The 14729-nt window shown below is 44.0% G+C and overlaps 1 protein-coding gene across 6 annotated transcripts in view; it reads right to left on the bottom strand.

Annotated features, from left to right (window-relative positions):
* The window catches only part of znrf1 (zinc and ring finger 1), a 162590-nt gene that overhangs the window by 35215 nt on the left and 112646 nt on the right, over window positions 1–14729 (bottom strand). For 5 of the 6 annotated variants that reach the window (XR_013808267.1, XR_013808268.1, XM_079681834.1 and 2 more), the window contains exon 2: window positions 11665–11760. The exons of the other annotated variant lie outside the window; for it this stretch is intronic. Coding sequence is in view for 3 of the 5 variants with exons in the window: in XM_079681834.1 (XP_079537960.1) it covers window positions 11665–11760 (96 nt within the window). In the remaining 2 variants the exon portion in view is untranslated. The remainder of the gene's footprint in view (window positions 1–11664; window positions 11761–14729) is intronic. 6 annotated transcript variants of the gene reach the window in all.

Raw genomic sequence — 14729 nt, 5'->3', positions numbered from 1 at the left:
ATTTGTTTACATAAATTGTGATCAAAACGTTTGAGACCCACTGAGATAACTTCGACTAAAGTGAACTATCTAAGCCCTCAGAGTCCTTTACCTCACTGAGCCTCTCAGTCTGACAGGAGAGGACTCTCCCTCCACATTATTGTAGAAACAGCTTCTTATATCCGTTAGCGCAGCAGAAGCTAACAACAATCCCAGCCGGTACCGCGGTATCCCCTCTCTCTATCTCTCTCACTTTGGCTGTGAGCTGCGGGCGCCTGCTAAGCCAACATCCCCCACTTCATCACTCACAGCGCCCATCGTACAGGGCAAATGGAAAATGTAACCGGGGAAAAGGGTGTTATCTTTACTTAATTATGAATGTTGTTACATCAAGGCTGAAAATTCGTTTTTTTTTTATTATATCTTGTGGAAGTGCAGATCCCCTGTCCTCCACCAGGGGGTGCTGCAGCACCCTCAGCACCCCTACTTCCCACGGCCCTGAGCAGGAGTCTACAGTGTAATAACTAATGTCAAACTGAGTGGGTGAATGTAATGTAACCAGCTATAATCCATAGCATTACAGCTGTAGTGCTAATAATCTGATATTCAGAATGAAGATATTTAATATTTAAAAAAACAAAAACATAAATGATATATCCCGGAACTAGCTTGACTCCAACAATTGGAAGGGTTAACAAATACTGCGTAAAGCTGCAGTCACATGATAAGTGATTTCTTCTTCGCTCACTGAGAGGTTTTGAGCTGAGTTTGGAAGACATTAGAGACAGTTTGGCTTCTGTAGTTATCATGCCTGCTAGCTTGCAGCGCTACATACAGCAGAATGGTTACGCGTCCAAAAGGTAAAAGTTGAGATGATTTGAATTCTGAGCACGATGCTAGGGGAGAGCTTCGGCAGAGTCGGACCGTTTTACCACGTATCATGTGAATGCAGCTTATGTGATAATTGATAAACAAAAAAAGGTTCTTTATACACTTGGATTTCCCATCTCATGCATGTTTTAAGTCTTTGTGCAGCTGACATTCTGACAGTCTGTGTCGTCTTTTAAAACTCTGATTAGATTCCTGCTTCCATTGTACAGTTAATGTGTGATGCGTCGACCTTGCAGAGAGATATGCTGAGGTGCGACAGGTGATTGACAATAGACCCCTGAGCATGCTGGGAAACAAGATAAGCTACAGCTCTGCCCATTTTTGTGGTTCTCAAACACCAAAGAGAGAGGGAGGCAGAGAGAAATTACAGAGAGATTACACGGCAAGAACAGAGCTGACAGACGGACGGACTCACGGAGGAGAGGGGGGGCGGGGCAACCAGGGAGTCATTTGCTGGAAATAAAGAGTGACAGCACAGACAGAGCTGTAGAAAAAAAGAGAGGAATTATGGGAGTCTTTCTCCTTTTACCCTCTCTCCTCTCATCCGTTATCAGCCATCAGGATACTCCATCACTCCGGATCCCATCTTCCCTGAAGACACTTTCACTCTCCTCGCTCTGTCTGTCACTCACTCTTCCGCCAATGTCTGAATCCAGCTGTAGGCTTCAGAAGTACATTACAGAAAAGAAACTGAAACCTTGACTTTAATTAAATATATTACGTCAACAGATTTAAAAAAAACTGTATTAGGTTACTGGAAAGCATTAGCAATAATATTAATTTTAAATAAAATGAATAGGTTCAATTTAATATGATTGCTTTCAACTAACCTAATACAGTTATTTGAAATGTGTTCAAATAATACATCTAATTGAAGTCAACGTTTCAGTTTTTTCAGTGAATGTTTTTTATTGCGTTGGACTTACGGGCCTAGTGACTCCTGTTTGCGGAGATGTTAAATGACACACACACACACACACACACACACACACACACACACACACACACACACACACACACACACACACACACACACACACACACACACACACACACACACACACACACACACACACACACACACACACACACACACACACACACACACACACACACACACACACACACACACACACACACACACACACACACACACACACACACACACACACACACACACACACACAACGTGACCTTCAGGCTCCAGAGCAGACGTACATGTGCACAGTGCTGAGTCAAACTAGTGACTGTCAATCAAAGAGTTGCTGGGGGCGACAAACAGACATGGATGCGTCAATCATGTGTCTCCAGGCAACCAGGAGTTGTAGTCCATTCCCTCATTAAAACAGCAGCCTGCTCAAGGAAACATACTGTAGAGAGGAAGTTGTGCCTGCAGCAGCGTTATTGACTCTTTCTGCACATTTCTAGCCCTAAGTATCACTTTGGACACAGGGTGACCATAAACATGCATCAGGTTTGTCACTCAGCACACTGACATCGTCCCTCCTGGTCATTTTAGTGGTATGATCTGTTAGGTTTAAAGGGTGGCTTTTGGATATCATTTTTATACTTGAGCAAAGCAGGCGACATTGCTTACCATTCCCGAGTGTGTTGGTATTCTGCAGTATGTTGTCCAATCAATATGTTTGGGTTATAGACTGAAGGTCAGATATGACCTTAGGGTTAATTGGAGCACTGGACTAATATTAAGGGATGGGAAACACATTGGTGTTATCACATTTTAAAAATATCATCTATACATGGTTGAAAATTGCTTGTGTCCATAATGGGCAGCAGTAACATGACAGCTAAGGTCAGAAGAGCTTTATTTAACAGCTGGTCTTATGGCTGTGACCCCTCCTGTAGTTAATTGATAAGCCTTGAAACATGCACTTGTCAAGGTTCCTATCACCAAAAAGTACAATTCCCATCTAAACTAAAGCTAAATTTACAGGACTATAATTAAGTATTTCTTTAGGCAATAATTGTCTGACTATTTGGTGATGTAGGACAGCCACCTGGTTCATACCTCAGCAAATCTGAAGAGGAAAATAATTGTCATTCTCAAGTTATGGGCTTTCTTGTCACCTTTCCCATATTCGGCCTGGTCTAATTTGGCTCTTTTTCAGGGATTGGGGTAGTTCTAAAGAACAACCCCAAAAACATTTTTTCCCCCAAAATAAAATTTGGCAACAATCAATTTAATTAATGGGAGACCCTAAAGATAAGAAAAATCATTGTTGTGTTTTGTTCTACCTCGGGTAGGGGGATCTCGAAAACTAAAGCCTTTGTTAAGCGGAGGAGTCTGGCGCAGTGAGCGTTGGTGTTCGGATCAAGGGAGCACAGGTTCAAACCCCACTGCAGTCAGCATGTCGTTGTGTCCCTGGAGACACTTCACCCCAAATTGCTCCTAGGGGGATTGCCCACAGTATTGAGTATTTAAGTCGCTTTGGATAAAAGCGTCTAACAAGTAACATTTAATGTAATGTTGAGGACTTGCTGCTAGACTATAAAGGTCAAGGACAGGTTCATATTTTTCAACTTGAAACAGCACTCATATGCCCAACATTATTTTGTCAATGTAATTATTTAAACCTGTCCATATTGGCTGTGAGAAGTTCTATTCTTAATGTGATTCAGACATCAGAGCATAAGGAAAAGATCCAATTAAAGAATACATTCTGAGAGGAGGATACACACTACAAAAAGTGTGTAGTTTATTAGTACAGCAGAACATATTATAGTATGCATGCAGCTGGTTGCAGGCGCTCCTGCTACAAAATATTTGTACTATGTTCAAGCTCTTACCTGTTATTTTTGTATCAGTAACTACTAACAGTATCTTATTAAGCTGTGACCTCTCTAAACGTTATACTGTATATAGAAAGATTTGGTTTGTTATTTCTCCATTGAGTTGCTGCGTAACAGTTGCTAGCAGTAATCCCATGGCTGCCCTGTTTACACCAGGAACAGCTGATCTGCTAAAGCAGGCTAGCATGGTAGTCAGAACAACGGCTATCCCCACTGAAATTTGGAGAAGGACTCGGAGGATGCAAAGTAAACAGAAGAGATATAGCGGGAGAGCTCGGTCTAGATTTATGGAGAATATTTGATATTTGTCTCCCCCCTCTCATCATGGCATGGGTTCACTGGCTAATGAATGGAAGAGCTGAGGGCTTAAACTAGGAGGCAGACAGATGACCAAGAGTGTAGTTTAATGTGCTTCAGTGAAACAGAGCTGCACCAGGATATATCTGAGAACAACGTTTCCTTTGATGACTTCCAGACCTTTTGGGCTGACCATGAGCCTCTGTCTTCACCATGACTTCACCATGAGCCTGAACGTTATTCTTAACATAAGCTCCCAACTGTTACTGTGTTAGTGTGAAGATAGAACATCACAGAAAAGGTACATCAGTTGATTGCTGGTGTTAAACCACAGATAATGGTCAATTATGTCCTTAGAGTCCGCTACAGTGTCATAGATTTACTATGTACCTTAGTTACGAGTGATGAAAACTTGGACATAATATTACCTTAAAAGTATTGTAAGCACACTAGCCAGTGATCCAATAATCTCAGGCACACAGGGATTTTGGCATCTCATTGTTCATTAGTTGATTGGACAATTTGCCAAATATGTATAGCATTCCTAAAGGATTCAATACAGCTGGCAGGTGTTTTTCCCAGAAAACATGAAATATTCCAAGGAGTAATAGTTCAGTGGTCCCGGAGTGGTGGCAGTGTAACAGGGCAGAGGAGAGAGGGCAGTGTGCAGAGGCAGTGAGGGATGAGCGGACACACACAGCTCTGCAGACGATCAATAAAGCAAAATAAAATAGCCTCACGTTCCTGGTGACACAGCTCTGTCACGTGGAGACCAGAGAGAACACGCTGAGCATCGATCTTCAAGGTTAACGCTGGTAAACTCTGTCTGTATGACCAAACTGTGCATGAGCCATTCAAATGTTCTATTCTAAACCCCGAACTCAGACATATTGTTAGTTCAGCAAACTTTTTCTTGATTTCTAGATGAATGATGTCAAGCTCAACCTTGACAAGACTGAACTGCTCTTCCTTCCGGGAAAAGATTGTCCCACTCTTGACCTAACAATCAACATCGGCACCTCTGTTGTTTCCCCGACTCAGACTGCAAGGAATCTGGGTGTGGTCCTAGATAACAAACTGTCCTTCACTGCAAACATCGCTGCTACAACCCGCTGCTGCAGATACACGCTTTACAACATCAGGAGGATACGTCCCCAGCTGACCCAGACATCAGCGCAGATTCTGGTCCAGGCTCTCGTCATCTCACGCCTAGACTACTGCAACTCCCTCCTGGCTGGTCTACCTGCATGTGCCATCCGACCTCTGCAGCTCATCCAGAATGCAGCGGCTCGTCTGGTCTTCAACCTTCCCAAATTCTCCCACACCACACCGCTCCTCCGCTCCCTTCACTGGCTTCCAGTAACTGCTAGAATCCACTTCAAGACACTGGTACTTGCGTACCATGCTGCGAATGGATCTGGCCCTTCCTACATCCAGGACATGGTTAAACCGTACACCCCAGCACGTGCACTCCGCTCTGCATCAGCCAAACAGCTCGCTGCACCCGCACTGCGAGGGGGACCCAAGTTCCCGTCAGCAAAAACACGTGGGTTTGCTATCCTGGCTCCAAAATGGTGGAATGAGCTCCCCATTGAAATCAGGACAGCAGATAGCTTACACATCTTCCGACGCAAACTGAAAACTCATCTCTTTAGACTCCACTTCGAGCGATAGAATTACTAACAAAGCACTTATATACTAATAAAGGGCTGGCTTTCTAAATGCCAGTTGAGTAGCACTTGAAATGTTTGGCTCTATGAAACCTGATGTACTCTTCCTGGTCGAATGCACTTATTGTAAGTCGCTTTGGATAAAAGCGTCAGCTAAATGCAATGTAATGTAATGATTTGCTTATTATAGTGAACTATGCAGCAATTTGGAGCAGATGTCTTGAAAGTCCTTACACCAATGTATGATTTCAATCTGCTGTTGCATCAAAATGATGTCAACAGCTCATCTCTTGTTAACACACCACAGAAATGGGATATGTGATGCTTCCTCTGTCTACACCAGGGGTGAGCAAACTTTTTGGCTCGGGGGCCACTATGAATTTTAAAATTTAACAGACGGGCCGGGCCAGTAGCAGATCGGTGAAAATATATTTAGCCTTCCACTCCTCATTAAACACTCGGCACTCATTGTCGACTTTGCTTTGGTCCACTCATTGTTACAGATGCAGGTTCAAAGGTGAATTAGGTTGAATTAGGTGAGTTATACGTCGCTGATTTTCTCCGCAACACCGCTCGCAACAACATCAATAGAGGACTGCGTCGGGTAGTTTTTAATCAGACGAAGCCAGATTAAATTAAGAACTACTTCTCCAACCTTATACTTTTCTCCTGAGTGCCGTGGTGCACTGTTTATTGATGTTGTTCAGCGGCGTTACCGCTGCTCGTCCACCGGAGTTTATTGTACTGTTAACTCACGGCAGCGGCCGCTGTAAAGTATTCACTGTCCCACTGTCACACAAGCAGCTGAAAAATATTCCCCATCAGTGAATGTGTTTCAGTCTGAATTGACGCTGTTTGGCATCACAACCTAGTTATGAAAGTTTCTCTGGCTTTCAACAGGTGATGTTAGCATAGCAACCAAAGCTATCTCGTATCATATTGTGGCATAAACCGTTTTCTACATAAAATAAACAGAATCACACAAAGCCTGGTTAGTGTTGCCTGACTTTACATAAGTGTTTTTTATAAGTGTGTGGTCGCGTTCTAGTCACTTTGCTCAGCGCTACTGCTTGTTACAACTTGTATTTCACTGTACTCGCCATGAACTGTTATTGCTCAGGTTAATCTCGACCCCCTCCAATGTAAGCGTGACGTATTTGGTTCTTAGATCTCGCCGGGTTGCCGACTCCAGCAAAGGTCAATTGTGTCTAGAGTGCGCCATCTAGTGGGATCAACTGAAATGCCGGGTATTGCAGGAAAAAAAGGCAAAATGAATGCGGTCTTTACTATCATTTGCTACAAATGCTATTTCATTTTTGCAAGTGGCATGTTTGTAAAGAACAGGTTATTAAACAGTGGAATAAAACTATTTTAAACTATTGGAAAGCACGGAAAATGTGTATGTATTGAGATTAACCATTAAGATGACATACACATGAAGTCATAAACACTAACCCAGACATTAGTTGTCTAACTTGAACCTAAAACACTTGTAACCTGTCTCTGCATTCCCCTTATTCCACAATAAGGGGAATGTCAACACAGACACCTGTCAGCCTACACTCTGCTGTTCCTCAGCACCACTCCCCCTCCCTCCCGCTGAAATTATGAATGAAAAGCGTAGTAATCATAGATAACACGGCAGGGTCCGTGACAGTTTGTTTTCATCTGATTTCAAATAAACAAAGTCTTGGTTTTAAAAATATTAAACTTGTTTCGCCAAATTCAGATGATAAAAACAACTTTTAAGCTTGTGAAGGCATAATTACAAGAGGCAACTTAACGTCAAAGCAGGCATAACAACAGCCGGTGTTTCTTGTGAGGGTTTCCCCGGGAAACAAACAGAATACACACAAAGGCGTCACAGATTATTTCGTGGTATTTGAAATCATATACGCAGCTCGCGACGTAACTAGGAGTCTAGTGGACGGTATCTGTACTACAAGTAAAACAATTTTTTTTTTTTAAATTAATTACGTTTTTTATAAATTAAGCTGAGGGCCGCAAAAAGAGGAGGTGGGGGCCGCATGCGGGCCGCGGGCCGCCATTTGCCCATCCCTGCTCTAGACCCTGAGAAAGCTAAGACTGTACAGAAGGAGCTGGAAAAAGAGCTACGGGCAGCGAAGGAGAAATAGAGAGACAAGTTGGAGAGTCGTCTGGAGGCCAATAGCCCTCGAGAGGTGTGGGGAGGGGTAAGACGAATCACAGGGTACAAACAATCAAGCACGGCTGTGCAAGGGACCCCTGAAGGTGTGAATAAGCTAAACCTGTTCTTCAACAGATTTGACCATCCCATCTCCAGCTCAACAGGAAAGCAGGGGTTCCCAAACCCTGGCACCACTACTCCCCCTTCTTCTCCAAACACACCCAACACCACTCCAAGGGGGGCATCAGCCACTCCCAGCAGTTTCACACCCCTAATAATCACCACCAGACAAGTAAGGAATCAGCTCTCGAAGATCAACGTCAGGAAGGCAAGGGGGCCAGACAACACCAACCCCCGAGTGCTCAAGGCGTGTGCCGGTCAATTATCAGGAGTTTTTCAGCACCTCTTCAGTCTCTCCCTGAAGCTGATGAAGGTGCCTGACATCTGGAAGACCTCCTGCATTGTCCCGGTGCCCAAAAAGACACGCCCCAGCACTCCAGGAGACTACAGGTCTGTAGCTCTCACTTTACACGTCATGAATATCCTTGAGATTCTGCAGCACCTCAAACCCCTCGTGTGTGACTCCATGGACCCTCTACACAGTTTGCCTACCAGGAAAACATTGGTGTAGAGCAGTGGTTCCCAACCTGGGGGGCGCCAAAGATCGCAGGGGGGGCGCCAGGCCTCAGATGATTTTTACATAATGTAACGCAATACATGATTGTCACTAAAAGCCTTGTCTCTACATTAAAATAAAATATAAAAAATAATTGATTAATTAATTTGAATAAAAATGCAAGTTAGTAGCTATTATAGGCATAAAAAGACAGAAATGTATAATTCTTTCTTTAATAGAAATGTTTCTTCTGCCCGTAAAGTGTGCAAACCGGGCTTGATAAGCGCATTTTTAAAACATAGTCATTGTCCATGCCAGTTTCAGATTAATTGTCAAAGTTGTTCCGATCGGATCGGTCTCCTCCATTCTGTAGATTATTTACGACTTTTGAATCCACATAAACACATCGGCAAAATCCGGCTTACTTTGAGCATGTTGTTTTAAACAGTTTTAATTGTTTCCACTTGCGTCGTCCTTTAATTTCTTCATACAGCGGGAATCTAAATTAATTAATCCTGAGTCCAATAACAATCAAAGTCACTCCAATAGTGCTCCTTAATTACGCTTTCATCCTCCTTTAACAAAATAATTCACATTCAGTTTGTTTAGTTTGTGACATTAGTTGTGGCGTTTTTGAGACTTTTAAACTTTAATTACCGCTGTTGAGTATGTCAGACTGCAGGGCAGCGTGTCTGATGTGCTGCTGAGCAACACCGGAGCCCCCCAAGGAACTGTGCTGTCACCATTCCTGTTCACCCTCTACACCTCCGACTTCCGCTTCAACTCCGGCTCAGGCCACCTACAGAAGTTCTCTGACGACTCCTCCATTGTCAGCCGCATCACAGATGACAATGAGGAGGAGTACAGGGCCCTGGTTGAGAACTTCGTAGGCTGGTGTGACAACCAGGGGCGTCGCCTGGACCTGAAAACATTCAGGGCTTAGCCCACAGTGGCGGCGGCCGCTCCCCACACACACACACACACACACACACACACACACACACACACACACACACACACACACACACACACACACACACACACACACACACACACACACACACACACACACACACACACACACACACACACACACACACACACACACACACACACACACACACACACACACACACACACACACACACACACACACACACACACACACACACACACACAAAGTACACCCGCGACTTTTACAATGAAGGCTCGATAATCAGCTCACGGCATATAGGCAGGGGTAAAGTGCTATTTTTGATGAGTGGGGGGCGGACCTCACCTCCCCTAGGGGGGTCAGGGGGCATGCTCCCCCGAGAAGATTTATTTTTAAATATTGAAGTTAAAAGCATCAATTTGGTGCACTTTGAGAGCAACATTAAGAGATATATGGATACATCTCTCAACATCCATATGAAACACAACTGTAAACAGATTTTCTTTTACTTTATGGATATTTTACAAATCACTCCCCTTTTATTCTTGTTTTACTGCCATATAATATTTCATAACTGTTTTTCCTTTATTCTCTTATTTTTTCTATAACTACAATGATCATATGAAGGTGTGCGCGGGAAATAATCTTTTGAATAATTTGTGACTAAACCGTTTGAGACCCACTGAGATAACTTAGACTAAAGTTAACTATCTAAACCCTCAGAGTCCTTTAGCTCACCTGAGTCTCTCATTCTCACAGGAGAGGACTCTCGGTCTGTCAGGAGAGGACTCTCCTCCAGCTTGTTGTGGGACTAACAGCTCCTTATGTCCGTGAGTGCAGCTAGCTAACCAGATGCTAACAACACGGTCCCTGCTGGCACCGGTTCCTCTCTCCCTCTCTCTCTCTCTAAATGCGCTATTGCCACACACACACACACAGAGCCGAGCTTGAATGACACAAGCACACGTTTGTTTCCATGCAACTCTCTAATTGGTCTGGTGCATAGACTGTGGTCTGGTGTCTTGCATCTGTTGCATTCACTGAACACGGGAAATTACAGTCCTGCCGTCCTCTCTTGTGTCATGATGAGGTTCACGTAAAGCACGGTCGGTTAATGTATTATATCATTGAGGGAGAATTGTCCGGGGCTACAGAAAAAAGTAGGCCCAGCCCAGGCGACGCTACTGGTGACAACAATCACCTCCAGCTCAACATCAGCAAGACTAAGGAGCTGGTGGTGGACTTCCGGCGGAGTAGGGAGAGGCCTCTGACCCCCATCACCATCAGGGGGGAGGATGTGGAGGTGGTGAACAGCTACAAGTTCCTGGGAGTGCACTTGAACAATAAACTGGACTGGACAGACAACACTGATGCTCTCTTCAGGAAGGGACAGAGAAAGCTGTTCTTCCTGGGGATGCTCAGGTCCTTCAACGTGTGCATGAGGATGCTGCAGATGTTCTACCAGTCTGTGGTGGCCACTGTGCTCTTCTTTGCCGTGGGGTGCTGGGGTGGAAACACAAACACTAGGGACACTGGCAGGCGGAACAAGCTTGTGAAGAAGGCTAGCTCTGTAGTGGGAGTACAACTGGACAATCTGGATGAGGTGGCAGAGGGGAAGACGAGGAGGAAGCTCGACAGCATCCCCTCCCACCCACTCCATGCAGAGCTAGTGAAGATGAGGAGTACGTTCAGCCACAGACTCATCCCTCCTCGGCTCAGCACCAAGCGCCTCGGACAGTCCTTTATGCCTGTAGCCATCAGGCTGCACAACAAGGGGTCAATAATGTAAAAAAATCACTGGACATAAATATACACTGTTTCCACAACCCATGTTAATATATTAGTAGTAGACCAAATAGGTAGACAGATATGTCACTATATGTACAGATGTCCATTTTCACTGTTCACTTGTCACTTTAACTAATTTCGTACTTCATAATTTAGATGACCAAATATGTATATGCTGACAGTTATTTTACTCTTATTTTTACTCATTTCCTATTTCATGGTCTTTTATTATTATTATCATTATTATTTAATAAAAATTCTTGATTTTATTTTTGATTTTATTAATCTGTGTGAATCTGTAAAGTCCTGTTTTTCACGCTTACCCTGTTGCTGCTTGTACAACTGAATTTCCCCACGGGGATTAATAAAGGTCCATCTTATCTTATCTTATCTTACTATTGTGAATAAATACGTAAAAAGTCAAAATTAAGGGGTTTATAACTTGATTACTTATAAGAATTTCCTGTGCACCGGTTGTAGCTTTTGCCATGTAAAGAAAAGGAACCTCAGAAAAAGACATGGCATTTCTTACCATTGTAGGAGAGGCGGGGCTTGCTTAGACACATGATGAAGTGAACTTCCATTTCATTGGACGCCACAGACTTGGAGCAGACAGGACACTTGAATCCTAAGAAGAACAGAAGAGCAGAGATATTAATGATATATCTCTAAAATAAGTAGTTCTCAAATTGAATAGCACATGTACATAGCACATGTACAATAGCACATTTATTTTCACTATATCTGTAAAGCGTCTTTGAGCACCTGTAAAAGCGCTAAGAAAATAAATCTATTATTATTATTATGTAACTGGCAGCCAACTTGTTAAGCCCCAAAGCCCCTCTCGGCGGGTCCTTTTATTATGTAACTGGCAGCCAACTTGTTAAGCCCCAAAGCCCCTCTCGGCGGGTCCTTTTTTTTTCACGACACTGTGTCTCAGGGCATCTTAATATTTAAGAACCTATTAATGTGTTATACCAGATTAACGGGAAGAATCTCAGCTAACTGACGATACAAACCATTTTTACCAAAACAAAACACAAGTCTCATAAGAAGCATCTAAATGACCCCTGAGCGAAAAATGCTAACGCACTTGGGCACAGAACTCAAGATAAAGATACCCTTATTACTTATCGTAGCTGCACATACAAGATATCCGATTAAAGCTGAGGTTCCACAGATTATATAGGTAAAGTATCATCACTGAGCAATCCGAACTCGCGACAGGGGAAGCAAACACAGACATCACAACAGATCATCTCACCGTAGCTGTCAATCTGATCAAAAGACGTGTTCAATGGCATTAAAACGAGAAAAAACGCGGCTAAATCGGTTAATTTTTTATGTAAAAATTGGAGAGTAAAAATTAGCTGCTAATGGTAGCCACCAGAGTTATCGCAGCTTCCGGTTGTGGCTATGCGTCACTCTCACACACACACATTACCAAATAAGGAGTATGTGGGAGTTCACCTCGATTCCATTGGCTTTGACGGTTAGAAAGAGATGTCAATCATCAAAATCGACCAAGAGGGGCCAGAGATATTGAAAATCCACCCAAATGACCCCAGAAGTGGTTTATTTTGCTAAATCTCTCTAAAACGGTCAAATTTCACTTGTTTTGCATCAATCTTGATACAGGGTACTTATTATATGTTGTAGTATGGATTCCTAAAGATTTTAGTCTACCATCCCATCATTCAAGGGTGGTTTTCACTATAAGTAATTTTTATTTTTGTATGGAAACAATAATTTACATTTCTTTACTGTGTTCAATCTGAATTTACTTTAAAATAAAAACATCTATATTGATTCTGACACTTCTACATCCAACTCACAGATGTAATCTTGCTTTAAGAAAAAAGATTATAAATGTAACCCTTTTAGAAGGGAAGATATGGTCATTTGTTCTGGGAATGTCATTTTTGAGCCTGAGACCTGAAAAACAGGCTCGGGACTTAACTTAAAGTGGACCTATCATGCTATATTTGAATAAATTATACGTTTTATTTTTCAAAATACCAAACAGATCATGCATTTTATCCATTCCTCATTTCGCTCCATTTAACACTGCCTTTCATGCTCGGATTCAGTGAGAACAGCACCATCTGGTGGCCTGAAATATGTACTACAGCGTCTCCAGCGCTTTCGAACGGCAATGTCCGTGGCTGTCTCCTCCTGATTGGTGGAGTTATCCCAATAGCCGTAGCGCCACCGTCCTGACGTCAGAAAAGTGTTCAAATCTGGATCAGTATGTATCAGACCCGTTGCAGCCCCTTTTTATGAGATTTGGGAATGGAGGAAAATAGAGAGGGTTGTGTTTTCTGACACTTGGTGAGTTCCCTGGTGTTACGGTTATCTGAGAGGACCCAAACGCAGGACATGGCAGAGTTTTGAAAAGGTTTATTTTGAGGTGGAGGAGCAGGGAGAATAAGCCGGCTGGTGGCGGCTGTTGAGGTGGAGGAGCGTGGAGAATAATCCGGCTGGTAGCAGCTGTTGAGGTGGAGGAGCGTGGAGAATAATCCGGCTGGAGAGTGATCCTGGAGCACAAGAAGAACAGGTAAGAAGAACATTCAGGTGTAGAGGAAATAGCTAATAATGCTAAGAAGGCTGAGAAGGCTGAGAGTTTTACCACTGGGGTTAAACAACGATCTGGCGCTGACAAGTTGTGGAGCCTCCGCTGATATGCCATTAATAAATGGCTGATGGAAATCAGGTGTGTAGTAGAGGAGGGTGCCCAACTGATTGCAGCAGGTGGAGGTTGAGCCGGGAGCCAGGAGTGACAGCCACCATGCCCACACAGACAGGGAAAGGGAAAACACACAAGGGAGGTGGCTGGAGAGTACAACCACCACAGTACCCCCCCCCCCCCCCCCCTTAAGGGAAGCCTCCAGGCGGTCTACCAGGTCTACCAGGTCTACCAGGGTTATCCCGGTGGAAGTCCCGTACCAGGGACGCGCCCACGATGTTTCGCCGGGGAACCCAACACCTCTCCTCTGGACCATAGCCCTCCCAATCCACAAGATATTGGAATCCCCTTCCACGGCGACGAACGTCCAACAATCGCCTGACGGTGTAGGTTGGGTGATCATTGATGATGCGGGGGGGTGGGGGAACACTCACTGGAGGAGACAAAGGACTGCTGGCAACAGGTTTTAACAGAGAGACATGAAATGTCGGATGAACCTTCATGTGTGGGGGAAGCTTGAGCTTGACTGCAGATGGATTGATAATAAAGTCGATGATGAAGGGACCGAAATACCGTGGAGTGAGTTTCTTCGACTCTGTCTTGAGTGGGAGATCTTTGAAATAAAGCCAAACACTCTGACCTGGTAAGTAGTTGGGGGCCGGGGTCCTGTGGCGGTCTGCGATGAGGCGGTTGCGGGCAGCGGAGCGGAGCAGGGCGGCTCGGGTGTCCCTCCACACCTTACGACGGCGACGAAGGTGGGTTGGAACGGAGAGAACAGCAACTTCCTCTTCCTGGGCTGGAAACAGAGGTGGTTGGAAACCCATAGCACAATGAAAGGGTGAAATACCTGTGGCTGCATTTGACAGGGAGTTGTGGGCATATTCGATCCATGTCAGATGTGGGCATGATGA

The sequence above is a fragment of the Notothenia rossii genome (genome assembly GCF_949606895.1).
Source record: "Notothenia rossii genome assembly, chromosome: 5".
NCBI classification, from domain to species: domain Eukaryota; kingdom Metazoa; phylum Chordata; class Actinopteri; order Perciformes; family Nototheniidae; genus Notothenia; species Notothenia rossii.
This window is presented reverse-complemented; position numbering and strand designations above follow the sequence as displayed.